The sequence below is a fragment of the Bos mutus genome, chromosome 28 (genome assembly GCF_027580195.1).
Source record: "Bos mutus isolate GX-2022 chromosome 28, NWIPB_WYAK_1.1, whole genome shotgun sequence".
NCBI classification, from domain to species: Eukaryota; Metazoa; Chordata; class Mammalia; order Artiodactyla; family Bovidae; genus Bos; species Bos mutus.
Genome location: NC_091644.1, coordinates 8,107,414 through 8,130,533, shown reverse-complemented (window position 1 = coordinate 8,130,533; position 23,120 = coordinate 8,107,414). Strand labels below are relative to the sequence as shown.

At 46.6% G+C, this 23,120-nt stretch overlaps 1 protein-coding gene and 1 non-coding gene across 3 annotated transcripts in view; one reads left to right on the top strand and one right to left on the bottom strand.

Annotated features, from left to right (window-relative positions):
- Nucleotides 1–471: 471 nt before the first annotated feature.
- LOC138986139 (U6 spliceosomal RNA) lies at nucleotides 472–578 on the bottom strand. Its single transcript, XR_011463040.1, has one exon. It is a non-coding gene; the product is annotated as a U6 spliceosomal RNA (small nuclear RNA).
- Nucleotides 579–15,791: 15,213 nt separating this feature from the next.
- The window catches only part of ERCC6 (ERCC excision repair 6, chromatin remodeling factor), a 76,209-nt gene continuing 68,880 nt past the window's right edge, over nucleotides 15,792–23,120 (top strand). The window contains exons 1-2 of one of the 2 annotated variants that reach the window (XM_070364931.1): nucleotides 15,792–15,907; nucleotides 21,153–21,588. In XM_070364931.1, coding sequence (XP_070221032.1) covers nucleotides 21,167–21,588 — 422 coding nt within the window. In that variant the 5' untranslated portion in view covers nucleotides 15,792–15,907; nucleotides 21,153–21,166. The remainder of the gene's footprint in view (nucleotides 15,908–21,152; nucleotides 21,589–23,120) is intronic. The other variant, XM_070364932.1, reaches the window with a different exon arrangement.

Below are 23,120 nucleotides of genomic sequence, written 5' to 3'. Positions count from 1 at the left end.
TTTTTAATGGATGAGTAATATTCCATTGTGTATATCTACCACAGCTTTCTTATCCATTCATCTGCTGATGGACATCTAGGTTGCTTCCATGTCCTGGCTATTATAAACAGTGCTGCGATGAACATTGGGGTACACGTATCTCTTTCAATTCTGGTTTCCTTAGTGTGTATGCCCAGCAGTGGGATTGCTGGATCATAAGGCAGTTCTATTTCCAGTTTTTTAAGGAATCTCCACACTGTTCTCCGTAGTGGCTGTACTAGTTTGTATTCCCACCAACAGTGTAAGAGGGTTCCCTTTTCTCCACACCCTCTCCAGCATTTATTATTTGTAGACTTTTGGATCGCAGCCATTCTGACTGGCATGAAATGGTACCTCATTGTGGTTTTGATTTGCATTTCTCTGATAATGAGTGATGTTGAGCATCTTTTCATGTATTTGTTAGCCATCTGTATGTCTTCTTTGGAGAAATGTAAAAATACGAAACACTTCACGAATTTGAGTGTCATCCTTGTGCAGGGGCCATGCTAACCTTTTCTGTATCATTCCAATTTTAATATATGTGCCGCCAAAGCGAGCACAAATTCATTAATCTTTTATACCATGTCTATTCCTCCATTAATCCCATCCAGGGTATATTTCAATTTATACATTATGGTTTTCACCTCAGGAATTTAACTTGGGTCTTTTTTTAAAATAAGTCTCTTTTCTTATTTTTTAATTAATTAATTGTTGGTTTCACTGGGTCTTTGTTGCTGCGCTTGGGCTTTCTCCAGTTGCGGCTCCTCTCTGGTTGCTGTGCGGCGGCTTCTCATCGTGGTGGCTTCTTTTGCTGTGAGCCCAGGCTCCAGAGCGTGTGGGCTTCATGAGTTGTGATGCACGGGCTTAGTTGCTCCATAGCTTGTGGAATCCTCTTTGACCAGGGGTTGAACCTGTGTCCCCTGCATGGCAGGCAGATTCTTATCCACTGGACCATCAGGGGAGTCCTAAAAATAACTTTTTATCCTCATCAGGGATCATGTTCTCCTGCCTCTTTGTGTCATGCATGATCAGTCACGTCTGACTCTTACAGCCGCATGGACTGTAGCCTGCCAGGCTCCTCTGCCCAGAGAAGTTTCCAGGCAAGAATACTGGAGTGGGATGCCATGTCCTACTGCAGGGGATCTTCCCAACTCAGGGATAGAACCCAAATCTTTTGTGTCTCCTGCATTCGTGGGCAGACTCTACACTAGCCCCACCTGGGAAGCCCCTGGCTCTCTGCTGCTGCTGCTGCTGCTGCTGCTAAGTCGCTTCAGTCGTGTCCAGCTCCGTGCAACTCCATAGACAGCAGCCCACCAGGCTCCCCTGTCCCTGGGATTCTCCAGGCAAGAACACTGGAGTGGGTCCTGGCTCTTTGAATGCCTGATAATCTTTGACCGGATGTCACACTTGTTAGGTGCTGAATAATTTTTTTTGTTATAAATCTTCTTGAGCTTTGTTCTAGGATGAAGTTAATTTACTTGGAGACAGTTTTATCCTTTAAGTTTTGATTTATGATTCGTTAGGTGAGTCTGGAGCAGTGCCCAGTCTTGGGTTAATTATTCTGCTTTATTGAGGCAAGATTTTCCTAAGTATTTCTATTGTGAATTATGAGGTATTCCAGTCAGCCTGGTGGGAGCAGGCATTATTCCAAGCATTGTGTGAGCCCTGGGTATGGTTCCCCCTAACAGTCTTGGATGGCTCCTTTCCCAGACTTGGGCAATTTCCTTACACAAAGGTGCTGGTGAATACTCTGCTAAATACTCAAAAGGGACTCACTGTAAGTCACCGTAGTTCTCTTTTCTCTGGTGCTCTGTTCTTAGAACTCTGTCTTGGTTGCCCCCAGACTCTCAGCTCCATGTTCTCAAATCATAAAGTCTTCTGGTTCTGTTTGGGTTCTCTGTGTACTGTGGGCTGAAAAACTCCAGGTGGCAAGCCAAGGCAATAATAGGGCTTATCTCAATTTCTCAGGAATCCCTGTATTTTCTTGTCTGCTGTCCAATATGTTGAAATCCATTGTTCCATATATTTTAATTGAATTTTTTATTGTTCCATGTGGGAGGGTAAATATGGGTCTTAGTATCCCCTCTCAAAATCTTGTTTTGTTTTATTCTGAGTTTCTCATTATTTCTGACCTCTTAGCATCAAGCATAGAATCTGGAAAAGAGTGAGTGATCAACAAACGCTTATTGGATGGGCAGGTGGGTGGGGTATTTTGTAAGGGCTCGTGAATAATTAGATGACTAAAGGCAGAACAGGGTCCAGGTGAGCCGCCAGGATCGGTTATCGTCAAAGAGAATACAAACAACGACTGCTGGCGAGGACGGGGGACCCGAGCTCTCGCAGGCGGTTAGTGCAGCCGCGGTGAGAAGCAGCATGGAGATTTCTCAGAAAACTAAAGTATAATTACTGTATGACCCAGCAATTCCACTCTTTGGGTATATATTTTTAAAAACTTACCATTTTAAAATGCACACGCATCCCAGTGTTCCAAGTAGTGTTCTTTACAATCGCCAAGACATGGAAGCAGCTTGAGTGCCTATCAACAGGTAGGGAGGCTGCGCACATGCACAGTGGGATACAGCTCAGCCAGAAAAAGAGACTTCACCATTCGCAGTGGCATGGATGGGCTTAGGGGACGTTATGCCGAGTGAAACGTCAGACGGAAAAAGGTAAATGCTGCTTGGTACCACTTAAGTGTATAATCTAAAACAGTAGATCAAAATAGTAATGTAACAAAAAAGGAGCAGATTCGCACATATAGACTACAAACTAGCAGTTACCAGGGGGACAGGGATGAGGGGAGGGGCAAGATGGGGTAAAGGAATAGAGATACAGACTATTAGGCAGAACATAAGCTGTAAGTATATATCGAACAACATGGGAAACACGGCCAACATTTTATAATAACTATAAATGATGTATGACCTTTAGAAACTGCGAACCACTGTATTGCACACCTGTAATTTATGCTCACCCCATTTGGGATGGGAGTCTCCTTTACTGGCTTCTTGTGCTTGAGTTTTAAAGATTATAGGCTACAGAGCTTGGTCCGTCTTTTCTATTTACATATTGCCTCAAGGTGCTCTCATCTGACCTCATGACTTTAGGTTCCATCCAGGTACTGAAGACGTCCAAACTTACGTTTCCACCTGGACCTCTCTCTTCAACTCTAGGCTCTTATCTCCAACTGCATACTTTGAATTTCCACTCACATATATAATAGGTCTCTCAAATATAGCCTGGCCAAAACATTCTCCCTGCTTCGTCCCCTAATGCATATATCTGCTGCTCTTCCAGACTTCCACATCTCAGCAAGTGGCGCCACCAGCCAACCAGTGGCTCCAGCAAAAGCTCCTAGACTCATCCCAAATTTCCTCAACCCTCGTATCAAATCTGCTGGCAAGATATGCTGGGTTTTCTCCTGAGGCATATTCCAAATTTGTCCCTGTTATACTCCACTATTTCCATCCCAGTCTTTCTTGGGCAGTAATAGTCACCCACTTCTACGCCACCCACTCCCAATCCCCGCCCCCCAACACCACCATCTACTCATCACACGCAAACAGACAACAAAGTTCTGAAAACTGAAATCTGTTATCCTTCTCTTGGGGAAAATCAGCCAGTGGATTTCTGTTACAACAAGAATTAAAGTTAAACAGAGGATCCTGTAGCTCACAAGACCCTACGTGATCCAGCCCCACCCTTGTCTTGGAACTTGTCACCCTGCTTCCCTCCACTCTTTGTGCTCACTGCCCTTCTGCTCCTTGAATAAGTGGAACTTATTCTGACCTCAGCAACCTTTCCTCCACTGGGTCATCAGACGTCATCTCAGAGCTCATCTCCTCAGAGTGGCCCTCCCTGACCGCACTATCCAAGTCCCCGCTCGCCTGTCTAGCCACAACCCCTCTGCCACGTGGACCTCCTGTGTGGCGTGTACCACTGACATTTAGTTCTTTGGTTACTCATTTATTGTCCGCCTGTCTTTCACTAACGTGTCGGCTCCAGGAGAGTAGAGATCGGATCCTTTCTATTTGCTGCTGTATCCTCAGTGCCTGGAACAGTGCAGGCACATAGCAGGCACTGAATGAGTGATAGATGAGGAAACGAAGGCTCCAAGCTGTGAACTCACTGGCCAGGATGCACATCAGCGACTGAGCCAGGACACCAGGGAAGTCATGTTGCCACATGGCTCCAAAGCATGTGCCCTTTGGGGCACTCAGTGGATGTCATGAGCAAGAGTCCCAGAAACTCTCCTTCAGTTGCCTGCATAGACAGAAAATGTGCGCATGACTCAGGAAGGAGGGCCAGATCTGATGTCCTTGCTGCGGACTTTTAGGATCAGCCACTTGGGGAAGGTGTGTGGCTGTGTGTCCTGGATGCTGGATGCTGCAGCTGAGTCTCGTGTAACAAGCCAGGCAGCAGGGCTGGCGGTGGCTGCCAGGGGCTGGGGTGGGCCAGGTGCCAGCACTGGTGTGCCATGCTGGCTGTCTCTACAGGGAGAAAGCTGCTCTCACAGAACCTGGCTGTGGGCAGTGGAGGGGCCTGGCTCTCCATTCAGGAAGCTCTAACCACAGAGAAACTCTCTAGGGCCCTTGGGGCGTGCTGTCTACCATCTAAATGAAATCAGTCAACAGAAGGAAGACGGGGTTCAGCTTTTGAGGCGCTTAAAGACATCTCTCAAAGCTAGGGTCGAGAAATCGTGGTCTGAGTTGCCAGGTGACCAGGATTCCGTGAGGAAGAGGTCTGGCGTTTTGACAGCTAAGTGTATGGGGACATCCAAGACACCGAATGAAACATGCCGCCTTCTAAAAGGGAGTATGACTTGTGAGGACAGCACCATGGTCCTCAGCCTTTCCTTGGATAGAGTCTGGGGATAATCGGGGGTGGAAGGAGATGGACATGAAGAGACTGTCAGGTTCAAAGGAAGTAAAGGCTGTGTGCGAGCAAGTGCAGATGCACAGCAAAAAGAGGGGCCGGGTCTAGGTGGGGACTGCCAGGAGAAGCTGGTGACAAGTGGGGTGGGACGCTGGACTTCCAGGAGGAGCTGGTGACAAGAGGGGTGGGACGCTGGACTGGTAGGAGGAGCTGGTGACAAGGCGGGTGGGACGCTGGCGGCAGAGGTGGACACGAGGCCACTGCAAACACTCTGCTGCAGGCCCGGAAACTTCTGTAGGTCCCACCCCAGGGGCATCTTGTCCCGCCCATTCTCTGTGTCCCTCTCTTCCCAGTCTCTCAGAAGCGTTTGCTACACTCCAGGAAATCCTGGTGGGTGGTTTGGATGGGAATGCAGCCTCCCTGGAAGCTCCATTTGACCAGAAGGCTGGGGCTTCCTGTGGGGAGAAGGTACAGGAGCCCCCAAACCTTCATTTTTCTTCAGCCCAGCACTCCATCCCACATCTCCACAGAAGCAGTCCCACAGTAGGTCAACAAAACTTCAAGGCAGGAGCTTCCCTGGTAGTCCAGAACATGCCTGCCAATGCAGGTGACATGGGTTCGATCCCTGGTCTGGGGAGATTCCACACGCCGCAGAGCAACGAAGCCCGTGTGCCACAAATATTGAGCCTGCAAGCCTCAGCTGTTGAGCCCACGTGCTGCAACTGCCGAAGCCTCAAGGCCCCAGAGCCTGTGTTCTGCAGCCAGAGAAGCTACGGCAGTGAGAAGCCCGTGCCCTGCAGCTAAAGCGTAGCACCCCCCATCCCTGCCTCCCCTAGGTTTTCCACAACTAGAGGAAGCCATGGCACAGCAGCCAAGACCTGATACAGCCAATAAATACGTAACAATTGTAAGAAAAACTGGCTCAAGGCAGTCAGTTTTCTATCACTTCCTCTCTGCTGGGTCCAACACGCTGAAGAGCTGCCCACCCGTGCACCTCACAGCCCTGTCTGGTTTCTTATGAGAACGCACATATCTGACAGCCCACAGCCTTATGTTTTCAAGCTTTATGATGTCAAAGATGACTCATTAGGTCGATGCTAGCTTCACTGATTAATCTCACTTATGCACATGTCTTATTTCTCCCTGAAGGCTTGCGGGCAGAATTTATTTCTGCTACACTAGGAACAAAATAGTAGGCAGGTCTCCCGAGCATTGCATAATGCAGACTCCATCTCTTTGGCCTTCCACATTAATTTCCCTCAAATGACACCAAGGGGCCAATATGTTGAGAGCGCACATCTTTGCTCTGATGAAATTTTTGCTTTTATTTCTAATTGTTTGTGCAAAAAGCTCTGGTTTGGGTTTGTTTAGGCCTTTTGGGCAGGGAATTGATCTCCAAACCATTTTCAAATTGCTTCCACTTTGGCATCTTGCTGAACCTGACATTTTCCCTCCTAGACCAAAGCCTCAGTTGTTTTCAGTCAGAAAACAATACACACCACGCTGGCTACGGTACACAGTCCATATCTCCAATGTGGATTTTTAAAACTTTAGAGCTGTGATCTCAAGCCACTGATTGTTTGAAAGGGTTTTGCAGACTGTTCTTGAACATTGTTTTGTTAAATTAGGATTTTTCCTGGGACCTCTGCTAATTTTTGTTTGTTCCTCCATCCCTACCTGTATCAGTTTTATGATACAGGCTCAAGCTAGGACAGCCAACTACAAATAGAGTAACACAATTCTTTTTTAAAAAAATATTTTATTGGAAGCATCGTTGATTTACAATGTAGTGTTAATTTCTGCTGCACAGGAATTTCTGACTCAGTTACACATACATATATATTCTTTTTAATATTCTTTTCTGTTACATTTTATCTCAGGATATTGATAGATTTCCCTGTGCTACACAGTAGGGTCTTGTTGTTTATCCATCCTATATATAGTAATTTGCATCTGCTGACTCCACTCTCAGTCTGTCCCTCCCCCACCCACCCTCCTCTTTGGCAACCACAAGTCTGCTCCCTGTGTTTGCTTCTGTTTTATAGATAAATTCATTTGTGTCATAGTTTAGATCCCACATCTAAGTGATATCATGCATTTGTCATTCTCTTTCTGACTTATTTTGCTTACCACGATAATCTCGAGCGGTCCATGTGGCTGTAAAAAGGCATTGCTCCACTCTTTCTTATGGCTGAGTGGTATTCCCTTGGATGTATGTGCCATACCTTCTCTATCTACGCACTTGTCAGTGGACATTAGTTTGTTTCCATGTCCCGGCTGTTGTGCATAGCACTGCTATGAACAGGGGCACATGAGATACCGCATTTCTCGAGTGGGAAATATAAATCTGTGTAACTTTGCAGAAAACATTACCACCAGACTCCACAATAGTTATACTGGTGTGCAAAATAGGCCAAGCTGACAGAGGGAGACAACAGGAGGTGGAGGGAAACGTAAGGAAAGGAATTGCTGGCTAAATCCCAGGGTGGGGGGAGGTGCCTGAGGATGAGGACAAAGGAAGAGAAGAGGTTCCCTGAATCCCTGAGGGGAAAGGAGTCAAAAGGGCCTCCCCTGGTCCAGAAGTCCCAGGCGCCTCTTCTCATCATGTGTCGGGTCTCATGGAGCTGAAGATAGTCCTGTTCCCAGCCCACTCCTGGGAATTCCAGCTCTGTGGTCCGGGGGAGGCCTGGGAACCTGTTTTTAATAAGCACATGATGCTGAGGTAGGTATGCATCGGTCCCCACTTGGAGAAACATTGTTCCAAGCTAAGAAGACCCAGGAGCAGAAGGAAACTCTCCAGTAGACCATTCCAGAACCTCACGTGTCAACCTCCCATCCATTTCATAAATACCAAATAGAATCCCGTGTGAGGCATCATTTATGTAATAGATATTTCTTACCACTCCCTGCACATATGCACACAGTTGTTTGGATTCAGCCCCAGCTGCATAAAATAAAAGGGAAGCAATTCATAATAAAGGCAGATTCGTCTGAACATGTTTATGCTTGGGCAGGCCTCCACTCAGGGACAAAATGAATCATCAGATGCCTGCATCTGTGCACAGAATCACCTCTAAGGTGACCAGCTACAGTGCAGGTAGACACAGCTCTTATACCAGAGAGGTGGATATTGGGAGGAGGGTTGTTTCTCCTGTCTGCATGGTCATTGCATACCTGGAAAATGCCTTAGTAAAACCGTGCAAGAAGGACTTCATGATTAAGTGGAGTCCAGGTCTAAGCCCAAACGACCACAAGCAGCTTTTCACTTACATGAATGGCTGGGAAAGCACTTGAAAGGCAAGTGGGATGGACTTCCCAGGTGGTTCAGGGGTGGGGACTTCACCTTCCAATGCAGGGGGTGCAGGTTCAACTCTGGTCAGGAAGCTAAGATCTCACATGTCTCTTGGCCAAAAAAGTCAAAACGCAAAACAGAAGCAATATTGCAACAAATTCAATAAAGATATTTTTTAAAAAAGAGAAAAGCAAGCAGGATGTGGGACACTTCTCGCTTTTATTTCCTCCGCATTGAGAAAGTCAGAATTCCAGACCTCTGCCCACTAACCGCCCACAGTACGGCCCCATCTTTGTGTCTACTGCTCCCTTTCTGGAGGATCAGAACATTAAAGCACGCCACAGTTACACAAAGAATGGACATCCCACGTGCTACTGTTTTCTTTCTTTTTTGGGCGGTGCGGGGCAGGGGGGAAGAGCCAGAAAACTGGAACAGTTCCTGTGGAATTAGTTAATAGGTTACACCAAAATGGGGATTCCACCTCCTTGCAAATTACACCCCGGTGGAGGAGCTCTCTAAGGCCTCCTTTCTGCTGGCCCTTCACTTCTGCTAAACCATATATCACTTGCTGTGTGACATTTTCATTATTTACTGCTCTGAGGCTCAGAGAGCAAAGCGGCCAGGCTGGTCTCCACTCACTCGTTCATTAGTTTTAATTAAACCCTCTAATTTTATTTATGCTGCCACAAACTGATTAACAATTTACCAGCAAAGAACAGGAAGTCTTAAAAAGCATCTTGAGGAATTCGTGGGTCTCTAAGCACAGCCCTTGCAGAAATGAGGTGGGTTGTGGGTAGAGGCTCATGCCAGGCTGGAGGAGGCAAGTTTTTAAAGCTTCAGCGCTTGGTACAACCTTGGTACAATAACTGACGGCTCTGAGATCAGCGGGTCCCCAAGGGGCTGATGCATTGAGAGGCAGTGGCTGGACCTCCTTATCTGAAATGCTTGATAGTCCTTGTAGCTCTGGGAAAGGGGACAGGGCTGGGAGTGACATTTGGTGCCTCTGGAGGGGAAGGGTGAGCAGGTGGGGGCAGCAGAAAGCCCATTTCTTCATCAGTGGGGGAAATGGACACTGGCCCAGCCAGTTACACAACAGTCTGCTGAACAGTGTGCTGGACTCAGAGAGCAAGGAGGTGCAGCCTGAAGGTGATGGGAAAGCTTTAGGAAAGGACCGGAATTTGAAGTAAATAATAAGGACTTATAGAATATCACTGTACTCACAGCCCAGAGAGAAGCACATGAACAAAGACTCAGACATTTACTTCTCCACTTTCCAAGGGTCAGACATATTGCTAGCTCCAAATATGGGGGGGGGGATGAATAAGGATGTAATAGGCTGAAATGGGAGTTTAATCTTGCAACGTACATATACACCCCATCCCCCTCAAAATCACTACCATTAACATTGCTTTTTTAGGTCCTTCTTCTGTTCCCGAATGTGGGAGGAAGGAAAACTGGCTTTCTTTCTAGACAATATTAACTCAGACCACATCTGATAACTTTAGCCAATGTTTTTTGAGAAATGTTTATTCAAGTACTTTGCTTGTTTTAACTGGTTTTTCTTTCCTTTTGTTGTTGATTCAGAAGAGTTCATTATTCTGAAAACTAGACCCTTATCAAATAAAAGACTTGCAAATAAATATTTCCTCCAATTCTGTGGCTGGTCTTTTCCTTTCTAGAGAGTGTCCTTTGATGCACAAAAATCTCTAATTTTGGTAAGTACAATTGATTTATTTTTTTCTTTTATTGCTGTGCTTTTGGTGTCATAGTTAAGAACGCATTGCCAAATCCAAGGTCATGAAGATTTACCTCTTGAGTCTTCATCTAAGAGCTTTGGTTTTAGCTTCCACCTTTATTCTGTTACATGTGAAAATCCAGTCCCAGTACCATCTGTTGAAGAGGTAACCACTGAATGGTCTTGGCACCAGTGCTGAACATCAACTGACCATAGATATGTGGGTTTATTTCTGGACTCAGAATTTTATTTCGTTGACCTATGACTGTGCTGTGTGCTAAGTCACTTCAGGCGTGTCCGACTCTTTGCAACCCTATGGACTGTAGTCCATCAGGCTCCTCTGTCCCTGGGATTCTCTAGGCAAGAATACTAGAGTGGGTTGCCATGCCCTCCTCCAGGGGATCTTCTCAACCCAGGGATCAAACCTGCATCTCTTACATCTCCTGCATTGGCAGGTGGGTTCTTTACCACTAGCCCCTCACCTGTGACTACCCGTATACAAAAATATTTTAAAATAAAATCTTATCATGTAACTTCCTTAAACTTCTAGTGGATTTGATTTGCACTTGGAATAACATCTAAATTCTAGGCCTGGTTGACAGAGCTCTAGGTATCCAGCCCCTGCCTTCCATGGCTTTAGCCACAGTGCCCAATTTTCTAGTGTGTAAATTTGCCAAGTTTGTGTTTCCCTGCTGTTGGGCTGCATCCCACAGGCCTACAAGGATTGTGCTTGACCAGCTTTAAGACCAAAGAAAGAGCTGAGTCAGTGACAGGGACATCAGTGGTTTAATGGCTGGGGGGAGTGTACATGTCTGAAGCAGCGTCCTGGAATGGCACCCCACTGTACGGGTCATGGCAGCAGTCTCTACTCCGGCAAGGGGAAATTGCCAGTTACAGGGGGGACTGACATCTGTGGTGTGACATCATTGGTTACCAGAGAAACTAGCAGGCTCCTCACTGCCCTTTCGATAAGAACAGTCACTGGTTGGGCTTGGGGCAAGTATGCAGGAAGGTCAGGCACGTGAATAGGGTGTAGGTGCAACAGGCGCTGGTCACGCAGCGGATGCACAGAGAAGAGGCGTCCTGAGTGGTCCAGCCGTGCACGTGCCCTCCTCTACTTCTTGTCAAGGATCCTCTCCTGCCTAATCCCACACGGTGACTTTCCTCCTATCATTCAGATTGCAGCTGTAATGTCTCCTATTGAATACTACTCCACACTGGCTAGGAGGGCATCCCAGTCACTCTCTTAAGATATTATCCTATTTCATGTTCCTATAGCATTTATTATTTCATATTTTTGCTTAAAGCATTTGTGGTTTTCTCCCTCTGATTTTATGTAAGTCTCATGAGAGCAGAGATTCTGCCCTGTTCACCTCTGTGTCCCCCACATTCATTCCTCTCTCCCCTCCCTGCCAGCTGTCTATATCCAAAATAAAGCAAACTTTCCTTTCCACCAACCTTGCCTATTTTTATTGGCTTTTGAACAGGGAGCACCCTGACTTCCACTTTTGGTTACTATTGTAGCAACTCAAGCAAATGTATCCGTTGAAATCAACCCAGAGTTGATGCTCTGCTTCCTCTAGTGGCCACTGGTGTAATAGCGTTCTCTGAGAGTTGGCTGCTCAGAGGGAGCTATTCTGATAAAGAACAAATATGTGAAATTGCTCCACAATGGCACCCCACTCCAGTACTCTTGCCTGGAAAATCCCATGGATGGAGGAGCCTGGTAGGCTGTAGTCCATGGGGTCGCTGAGAGTCGGACACAACTGAGTGACTTCCCTTTCACTTTCATGCATTGGAGAAGGAAATGGCAACCCACTCCAGTCTTCTTGCCTGGAGAATCCCAAGGACGGGGGAGCCTGGTGGGCTTCCGACTATGGGGTCGCACAGAGTCAGACACGACTGAAGCGACTTAGCAGCAGCAGCAGCAGTGCAGCACACGGTCTATGTCAGTCTATTCTCTCCACGAATTTCAGCTGGAGTCTTATATTCTGTGAACACGTCCATGTCCTCAGGTTATTCTTACAGTCGCTAAATTCTTCACACTCTTAATCAGTCACCAGTTTCCATTGATACGAAGACTAGATCAATGATAACTTTTCTTCTCATGTGTTCAGAATCACCACAAGTTCCTTAGACATCTCCTTAATGTACAGCTACAGAGAACAGTCACAATGCTGGTTACTGACGAGAAAAAATCACACTGAAATTGTGGAGCCTACTAAAATCAGGGCACGCTGGTATGTTCTTCTGAAGTTTAGGTAAAAGAGCTGCTTATACATCTGGCTCTCTTCTTTCTACATCAGCTTTGGAGAGCAAGGTGTTTGCCGAAGATTACCAAAAGGACCCTAATGTTTTGGAAAACAAGCAGGCAATGCCCAAAACTAATCAGGGAGGGATTTGTGAAAAATCAGAAAAATAACAAAGCTGGACAGAATATATGAAACTGAGATTAAGAGACACAGAGGCTCTATCAATGAGAGAGACAGTGGTGGAGGTGTGACCAAAAGTAAGGAGACCATCCCTCATGCTCCCCCACCGTACACACTGCACACATACATATAGATATACATACATTTTCATTGGAAGCATATGGTTTTATATGGCCTTTGTTCTTAAATTTATTAGCTCATTTATTCAACATACATTTAACAGTATTTTCCAGTGGCTGCCAAGATAATTCTAAACAATACGCTTTTACCTCTGTTTTTGGATATATCAAATTTGCGCAGTATTCAGTGCACCTCCAGTACATTTTTTTTCTGCCATAGTTATGGGGAATGGAGAACCAAACTGATGCATCGTCACTACCCTGAAATTTTTAACAGAGAGAGTCGACTTAGCTCTTCTGCTTTGTAAGGGCAGGGGGACAGTTTCTTACACTGATAACTAAATAGAAAGTAAAGGCAGGAGGGGGACTCTGCTGCTGCTGCTGCTGCTGCTAAGTCGCTTCAGTCGAGTCCAACTCCGTGCGACCCCATAGACGCCAGCCCACCAGGCTCCCCGGTCCCTGGGATTCTCCAGGCAAGAACACTGGAGTGGGAGGGGGACTCTGGTCATATTTAAATGAGTTAATATTTGTAAAGCACTCAGGACAAAACCTGGCCCCCAGTCAGGGCTGTACAAGTGCTTGTTAAGTCAAATGCATTAAAATCCAAAACAATAAGGCAGAACCAATAGGGACTGAGTGAATATGGAGGAAAGAAGAGGTCTTGATTGACATCTAGATATCTCAGTTTGTAAATGAGTATTACGAATAAGTTACTAAAAATCCCACTATTACATTCTGTGTCCATGTAGGCTGCTAACAAAACATCTTAGACTGGGTGGCTTACAAACAACAGAAATTTCTCACAGTTTTAGAAGCTGGGAAGTTCAAGATCAAAATGCCAACAGGCTCTGTGTCTGGTGAGAGCCTACTTCTGGGACCACCACCTTTTTTGTGGTGTCCTCATATGGCGGAAAGGCTGAGGGAATATCTCCTTTACAGTGCACTTATTTCATTTTTAAGGATGTGGACAAAAAGAAGGGTCCTGTGTGTTCAGGTGGGCACAGGAATCAACAAAATCTGCTTCTAATAGGACTTTATTACTACTCTCTGTCTAGAGAGGTCAGGGGAAACTTGACTGAAAGTATACAGATCCTTTAATTAACTAAATACAAATTCATGTAAAAAAGCTTTACTGAATTAAGAGTGACTCTGAATCATCATGCATTTTCTAAATTAAAGGGATATTAAAAGGATAATTATAATTGCATGGGATATGTTGCATATTCGTTTGACGTTCCAGATTCATTCTGCATCTCTCTCTACCCTGCCCTGTGCTCTAAGAGACTGGTCCATACGGACGGGCATCAACAGGCTTCCTTGCCCTCTGGCTCTCAGTGTTTTTTGTTTTGCTTGTGGCTGTGCCACTCAGCATGTGGTATCAGTTCCCCACAAGGATCGAACCCATGCCCCCAAGAGTAGAAGCGAGGCGTCCTTACCACTGAACTGCCAGGGAATTACCTCTCAGTGGTTTTGACAGGGGAGGCTCCAGCAGGTAAAATAATGGAGGAGAGTGAGGCCAGGGTATTTACCTCCCCGGTTCCCCCTTGCTGAGTGACCACAGGTTGTTGCATTTCTCTGGTCAAGCGGTCTTCTCCACTCAGCTACTGTCTTCTGAACCCATGTCCTCCCATCATCCCTTGAGGACCAGGGATGATGTATCTATTAGTTCGTTAGGGCTGCCATACAAAGTACCACAAACTAGGTGTTAAATTACAGAAATTAACTTTTGTACAGTTCTGGAGGCCAGAAGTATGAGATCAAGGTGTTGGCAGGGTTGTTTTCTTCAGAGTCGTCTCTCCTTGGCCTGTAGATGGTCATCTTCTCCCCGTGTCTTCCCATGGCCTTCGTTCTGTCTCTCTGTCCTAACCTCCTCTTCTTATAAGGACGTCAGTTACATTGGACTAGGGCCCACCCTAATGACCTCAGTTTAACTTAACAGTTTTTAGGGTTTTTAAAGACCCTATCTCCAAATACAGTTCTGTGTTTGGAGGTCCTGGGGGTTAGAATTTCAAATAAATGAGGGATGCAATCTAGCCCAAAACAGATGGCAACAGAGGCTCCTGGCCTCTCACTAGCCCCAGGGTTACTATCCCGTCCTGAGTTGTTTTCCTAAATCCTGCCCACACCTCTGTAAACACTGTTATTAACTCTCCCCAACTACCTAGTCTTAGTATACCATTTGCTTCCTGTCCAAATTCTGCATGATTTATAGGGGCTCACCCAAACAGTACACATTAGAAAGGGGACCTCATTCTCAAAGTGGCAACCACTGTATACCTGGGAAAAACTGCTCTCCCATTCAAGCATTCAAACTAATATCTTACTAATGCATTACTATTTTCATGTCTGGTCAAGACATGACCAGAATTCTTTATTCCTTTTGAGAAAAGAAAACAAGTTATTTTGATGTGGGACGGCTCTAGGCATATGTAGATTGGCAATGCCAACAGGACAGATACAGTGCTATTACTGAGTGTTACAAGTACACTTGCCACTCCCTTTTCCTGCTCAGACCCGGAAGATTCTTCCCACAGTCACTTACTCCCAGAAGGCTCTCTGGCGCTGATCCCTGGAAAATCCACCCTTTCCCAGAGCAGGAATCTCTGGGCAAAGAAGCTGCTGCTGTTTGAGACAGCTGCCACCCAAAGGGGGCTACTCCTTCCTCAGGTGAAGCTCAATTTTCTCCCTTTGTTCTGAACCTGTGTGTGACCCTTTTGTTTCTTCAAACGTTCCCAGCTGAATTGTCACCCGGCTCAAAAATCCTCCTTTTTGATCTGAGGACAAATATTAAGTGACTGACTAAAGCAATCAAGACACTGACGTAGGCCCACTATGTACACACACCACTCGGGGTGCGTGTGTGTGTGTGTAAGAGGGGGAACAAAGATAAATAAGCCCTCTCCCTATTCCTCACGTACTGACAGCCGTGCCAGATACTGGAACGAGCGGAGCTCAAGACAGCTCCTTTCCCCAAGCTTACTTTCTCTTTGGGGTTCATGGTTAATTGTCAGCACAGTCGCTCCGCACACTGCGTATCCCTCTCTACCTTTTCTGGAAACATTCTTATTCCTTCTTTTAATTCTTATAATCCCCTTTACTAAAGATGTATTTTTCACCACGCGTGAAGCGCTAGCCACAATCCAGAGATCAGCAACCAGGACCACTTCCGCACTCGGCTCGCAGGTAGAAAAGCACGGCTGTGTCACGAGCTCAAACCACGTGGCCTCACCCGGGTTCAAAAACACCCCCTACAGCCGGCGCATGCGCCCTAGGCCCCGCCCGCGCACGGCCGTCGGGTCATTGTTGGGGGCGGTGCTTACGGCGGCAGGCGACGTAGAAGACGCACGCGCCGCGCCCGGTCCTAGTCCAAGTTCTACGGCGGCTGATTGCGGCTGCTGCGTGTACGTTTCCGTACGGGTGGCCGCGCGGCCCTGGGGTGAGTGTTCTGGCGGCCTGGTTGAATGTCAGACGGGACGTGTCCGGGGCCCGCTCCGACTCTCCAGGCGGCCGCAGCCCCGCCTGGACCCCTGGCAGCCGGGATGGAGCCCTTTCGCGCGGGCGGCCAGGAGCGGGCCCTCGGGCTGGGCGCGCGGCTGTCGCGCCCTCCCACCTGCGGCCGGAAGTGCTGCTCGGGAGCGCTCACCTGGGAGGACCGGTGGGGGTGGGGGGCCCCCTGGCTCCGCCGAGGGCAAGGTGGGCCGGCGACTAAGCATCAGCTTTCCGGCTCTGTGTCCTGCACCCCCCGCCTCCCGCCGCCCCCCGCAATTAGGGTCAGCCCGGCCCTGTTTGATCTCGGTTAAAACTGGAGTTGTTATTTGAACGAGACATTCGGGGTAAAAACAAGTCAGGCAGTTGATATAGTCAAGTGGGAGTATGTGAAGGAGGATTGAGCAGTCCGCATATAAATGCTGTAGCATAAAGATTTCCCACGTAGCATCTTATCTTCACTGCTATCACCAGTTCCAAGCTCCTGTCACTTGTCACCCGTACGGGCCCCAGCATGTCCATGTTGCGCTGTTTCCTCCAATCCATTATCCGTACTGTAGTCCAGCTGGTCTTTACAAACATAAATTGGGTCATGGCATTATCACCCTGATTGAAACTGTTAGAGTCACTCCATTACACTTGGAGAAAAATCCAAGTTCATGTTTCCCTAGGCTCCCTGTGATCTGGTCCTTGCCCATGGCTCCATCTTCAAGTACACCCCTTCCCCTTCCCAGTTCTGCATATATACAACTAAACCTCCAAACCAGTATCCAGCGCCTCCCACAGACGCCCCAGTTCTGAAAGGAGGACAATGAAGATACTGTTTTTCCAGATGGTTAAGTCTTGCAGAGTGTTAGAAGACGTTCTGTAAATGAGTCATTATCAGTTTCTTTAACTCTGTAATTCATGTACAATAAAGATTTGTCAGAATGCTCCAGCCTTCTTCCAGTTTTTCAATAGCACCAACTCTTACCAGCCTTAGAAATCACACATGCTGTTTGTTTGCAAAATACTCACTTTTGGCCTGTTATTTCATCCTTCAGATGCTGGTTCACATATCAGTTTATCAAAGAGGTGTCCCTGACCTCACATCTACTTCTCTAATATCAGTTAGGCTCCTGTGTTATTTTGTTATAGGAAGTCTGTACTTTTCTATAGCAGTTACCACAGTTATATTTGTGTGTGTTTAATTTATGTATAAATACTTATTTATGTTGGAGAAGGAAATGGGAATCTACTCCAGTATTCTTGCCTGGGAAATTCAGTGGACAGAGGGGGCTGGCCGGCTACAGTCCATGGGGGAGCAAAGAGTCAGACATGACTGAACAACTAAGCGTGCATGTATTTATGTAGGTAAATACGTATGTATAATTCTTAAAATATGTGTCATCCGCAAGAGCTCCAAGTTCTATGCAGACAGAAACTCTTTGGCAGAGTACATTGTCTGGTGTAATTGACTCAGTAAATATCTATTGAATGTCAGCTGATTTATTTCGCTTCTGAAATTCTGCCTTCTAACCGGAACTTCCTGGTTTTCATCTCTTATTCCCAGGAGACTTGCCCTTTAGTGTATTCTCCAAGTGGCTTCTTGATCCCTTTCTTCCTTCTTTTCTCCTTTTCACCTGCCTTTTCCTTCCTCGCTCTTCAGTGCCTCCTGGCTTTTTTTTTTTTTTTTTTCCCTAATCTGCCCAGCTTGGACCCCAAGGTCAGTTACTTGAAATACTCAGCATCTTTTAAAAAAAGTTATTTTTAATTGGAGAGTAATTGTTTTTACCACGTTGTATTGACTTCTGGCACGTCTTCTCAGCATCTTTACCCCCAGGCAACATCTGCCTTTCTACCCTGAAGATGCCCAACATTGGCATTTCCCCTGGGACTGCTGATTACTGAAGGAGGAAGCTGGGGTTGTTGGCAGTTCCTGGTTGGGGAGCCAGCCTCTGGTAGGCCTCCGCACCTGTCACCAGTGTTCGTTCCCCGTCAGCTTTTCTCTTCTACAGGTTACTTAGTTCCGATTCTTACTCTCCCCCACCTCCCATCCCAGCTGTGTCCCGTGACTCAGGTAATGCCCAATTTCCTGCCTTATAGAGTATTTTCTCTGTGGTCCACCTAAGCTTCTCTCTGCACCTGTACGTTCAGGTCCATCAGGAGTCATCCTCCTGCCAGAGTCAGAGACAGGTGTGCTGTGCCCTCTTCACTTCTGTACTTGCTGCTGTCTCATATACTGCTTTCTTTGCAGATTATCTCCCTAGTCCCCACTCGCTGTTCATCCTATAGTTTTTCTTGACCAAATTTTCCTTCCCCATCCTTTAATTCCTTTATTATTCCAGTGATCTCTCTCTGCCATAGCCTATCCTTAGGCCTCTATTTCCTTATCTGCTCATTTCTTATCCCTCTACGGTCTGATTTTTTTTTTCCCTTTGCTTTGCTAAGATTTCTTTTACTAAGATAACCACTGATCAGCTTTCCAAATCCACTGGAACCTTTGGAGTTTCCTTAGAACTTGCCCTGTTATTTGACCATTCCTTCCTAACTCCTTATTAGACGTTGTCTCCAAACATCGTTATTTTAAGCTTGTCTTTGCACTACAGAGTTATTACTTAATATTTTGATTGATTAGTATATGTTTTAAGAACTGAAAAGGAAATCCTTGTATACATACAAATAAGAACAATGAAAAAATTCCAGCTAGTATGAAGGCTCGGAGCCAGAATCCTCTCTGTTGAAAGTAATAGAGTGCCAGTCTGATCCTTTCTTCTGGAAATAATCAGAAGGGCCCCAGGTAGAGGAATTTTCTTTCTCTGCTGTTCACTTTTAACCTTTTCAACCTTAGCCTCTTTCTTATCCTCCAAAAGAATCTCTGGTCCCTGTCAAGTGCCTTGGGATCCCTGGGGCTGTTTACTCTGCTGATATTTCCAGATTTTCTCTAGAGCCCAGATTTATATTTCTGCCTGCCTTCTGGCCGGACAGCTTTGGCTGCTTACCATCTGCTTCCTTTCTGATTCAAATTTTGTGACTGAATTCACCAGTGACTCAGTTGTCCAGACCAGACTTGTTATTTTAGATTCCCCTCTGAGCCTGCCTTTCCACATGTATGAACACCTTATGTGTGTCAGATCGTGGGTCACGTGCAGAACTCACTTTGTCTGTGTTTTTTGAACTCCAGATCCAGTGCACTGTCCCTTCTTCTGTGTCCGCCTGGCCTCTTGTCTGTGCCTCTTTTATCGACATGCCCCACTGGCATGCTTTTCCAGTGGAGAGTGAGCCCCTCGGGACAGGGTGACACTAAGTTCCTGGCATCTTTGTATCCTCGTGCTTGGCCACTGGCATCACTTTATTTAATGAGGAATGAGTGGAGCTTGTTGGGGAACTTGTGAACATTCCATAGAAATAAAGAGTTTATTCACGGTTAAGTAAAAAGATAAGCTGTCACTTAAATCTATTTAAAAGTATTTATTAGATGGAGTTATACAGGCAGTATAGCAAACATATTTTCATTTTCATTCGAGGAGTTCCTCATTTCTTGTTGTAAAATGTGAAAGTTCCCCTTTATTCCTACCTTCTCCTTCTGTCTCCCCCTTCCAACGCTAAAGGTTTAGTATGTATCTTCACATCATTTTGAATGCATTCCTTGCACACAGATGTGGGTACACATTTTTTTCCAATATAAATGCCTTCATACGACATGGCTTTTCATTTTATTTGGCTTTCATATTGTTACTGTTGAGAGTATTTAATGCTGGTTTAAGACCATTATACATGCTACAATAAATAGCCTATGTATATATGAATATTTCTCTGGAATAAGTGCCTAGTAATGTGCATTTTAAATCTTGGTAGATATTGCTAAACTGCCTTCCAAAAGAATTTTACTAATTTATATTCCCACCAACGTTATGTGGAGGTGGCTCTTTCTTACCTGTGGTGGATATTATCAGTCATCATGTTTTTGCCAGCTTGTTGGTGAGAAATACCATGCATTGAAATGGAGTTATTTTTAAGACTTTTAATTGAGGTTCTGATTTGAGTGGTGTTATTTATTATCTCTTTTCAGAGGTTTCTACTTATTGGAATAAATAGTCAACCTAAAAGTTTCTAGTGTTAGATTTGTAGAGAATCTCTACAAGTCTGTCTTCTTAAGTCACTGGGTCTGTATGTCACAGTTGATCATGCAGCTCTAATGCGGGCCGTTGTGCAATAATGCAGTGAAGAGGCTCACTTGGAAAGCAGCAGTGAAGTGACTTCACGTGATTTGGAGAAGACTCTGCAGGCATCACTTGGGATACTGGTTGCCAGCTTTCTCAGCCGGGTACCCCAGGGTTCTTGATTTGGAGAAGACTGCGGGCGTCACTGGGGTGCTGGCTGCCAGCTTTCTCAGCCGGGCGCCCCAGGGTTCTTGATTTGGAGAAGACTGCGGGCGTCCCTGGGGTGCTGTGCCCGCTTTCTCGGCCGGGCGCCCCAGGGTTCTTGATTTGGAGAAGACTGCGGGCGTCCCTGGGGTGCTGTGCCCGCTTTCGCCGGGCGCCCCAGGGTTCTTGATTTGGAGAAGACTGCGGGCGCCCCTGGGGTGCTGTGCCCGCTTTCTCGGCCGGGCGCCCCAGGGTTCTTGATTTGGAGAAGACTGCGGGCGTCCCTGGGGTGCTGTGCCCGCTTTCTCGGCCGGGCGCCCCAGGGTTCTTGATTTGGAGAAGACTGCGGGCGTCCCTGGGGTGCTGTGCCCGCTTTCTCGGCCGGGCGCCCCAGGGTTCTTGATTTGGAGAAGACTGCGGGCGCCCTGGGGGTGCTGTGCCCGCCGGCCGGGCGCCCCAGGGTTCTTGATTTGGAGAAGACTGCGGGCGTCCCTGGGGTGCTGTGCCCGCTTTCTCGGCCGGGCGCCCCAGGGTTCTTGATTTGGAGAAGACTGCGGGCGTCCCTGGGGTGCTGTGCCCGCTTTCTCGGCCGGGCGCCCCAGGGTTCTTGATGACACTGCACTTCTTCTTCTGCTGTTGGGAATGTTTCTTAATTATGATCAGAACTCAAGAAGATCTATAGTTTTTGCTCTTTTAAGAGAAATAATACTTGGAAACTTGAATTTATGTAATTGGAGGATTATTGGTCTTTTGAGAAATCAATCTGCTTTAATTATGAAATATTTGCTAAACTTTATAAATACAATTCTATATAACTGATGGGCTTGCTGAAAAATTTTTTCCTTTTAGATAGTCTGAAGAGGATGCCAAATGAAAGAATCCCCCACTCAAGTCAGACTCAGGAGCCAGACTGTTCACGGAGCCAGGATGTCAGTGGCAGTGAGGAGGGGACAATCAAGCAGGAGAAGGATGGCGACATGGACCTGGGGCAGAGCCTCCCCTCTTGTTCCTCTGCTAATGGACCCTCCACTTCCACCGAAGGGTGTCTCTTGGAACTTCCCAGGAGAGGGCCAGCCCTGCTGCACATCGACAGACATCAGATCCAGGCCGTGGAGCCCGGTGCACAGGCCCTGGAGCTGCAGGGGTTGGGTGTAGATGTCTACGACCAGGATGTGCTGGAGCAAGGGGTGCTTCAGCAGGTGGATAGCGCCATCCATGAGGCCAGCTGCGTGGCCCAGCTCGCCGAGGCGGAGAAGGAGTACCGGTCAGTCCTGGACGACCTCACGTGAGTGTGGACCACCTTCTCTCTGATTTTACTTACGACTGAAAAATGTAGACAATACCCGTGGTAGTCCAGAAATTGAGGGGATTTATAGAACCTTTAATCAGAAAATGGAGTCAGTAAGTCCTTGACCTGTGTTTAAACCCCAGCCCTCAGGAGCATTGTAAACAGTAGTTACTCAGTTCAGTTCTTGGCAGCTTGTTTACACATGATGTCCTGGAGAGAAGTGCTGTTCTCTGGCCCAGATCTCGCAAGCTTGTGCACAGATGGTTCTCAGGAGAGGTGTTTGTGAAGATCTGATGTGTCCACTCCAGATAGCAGGAACGTCCCCCGGCCCTCTCCCCCATCCTATAGTTTCTTTCTAGTTTCCTGTTCCTGAACCGAGGACCAGTCTTTTGGTACCTTTTCAGATTTGCATTTCTGGAAACAGTGAGAAATCCCTCCCTGCTTTTCCTTTCTTCCACTGTACTTTTGCCTCTCTAAGGAAAGGTGAAGTTCCATGGAGGCTCACTTAGGCTTTAGAGGAGAAACGGACCTGGGCTGTGCTGAGCAGAATGCGTTGGTTGTGGAGAGGCCTGGACCTGGGCTGAAAGAGGGGGCAGAGGATTGGGGTGAGCTCACGCTCCATTGCCAGTCTGCCCCCCATAGCCAGTGTGCTCAGCAGAGCGTGCTGCAAGCAGGGAGAGAAGGAGGCCAGGTGGAGGGGTGGGGCGGCATCCTGGGGCGGCGGGAGGAGGAGGGGAGAGTATGGAGCTGCTGCCCCTGCGGAGGGCGCTGTGCACTCCTGGCACCCAAAGGGCCTGTTCTCTGCTCACAGTTTTCTGGTGTGTTCTTTGAGCCTCTTGAGCAGCAGGTGTTCTCCAATAGTTGTAGTCTGACCTTCAGGTGTGAGGACCTTGGAAATGTGTCCACTGCTTGCAGAGGTGACAGAGCAGGGTGCTGCAGAGTCATGAGCTGCCCAGTGCTAGACAGAGGGTGACACGTGGTGCCAGGACCACCAGTGAGTTGCGTTGATAACGTCTTTTCTGCTGAAATCCACAAAGGATACAGACAGCAAATTACACAAGTGTCAATATTGAATTTGTCTTTTGAAAGTTGGGAGTTGCAATTCTATGTCTTATTTTAGGAGCAGTCTATTATAAATTGGCTTTTTCTGTTTGTACTACGAAGTGTAATAATATAGCTGTAAGTCTTCTAGTCATGCAAAAGAAAAATACTGTCACAGATGTCTGATTTATATAAGAAATGTTTAAATATGTTTAGTACTTTTCCAAACTTTGGGAAATTCCCATAATGGGCTTTAAAAACCCATGTTTGGGTTGCTGCTAATGGGGTAGTCTGTGCGTATTTGGGGCAAGGAGTATATGGGAAATCACTGCGTTCTCAATTTTTCTGTGTACCTAAAACTGCTCTAAAAAATTGTCTTAAAGAAAAGTGTATGCATTTTTTTTCATATAAAAGGACATTGCTCATCATTTTTGCATAATCTCTTGAATAGACACTTAAAATGCTTATAGGCTGAATGAATCAGTTTG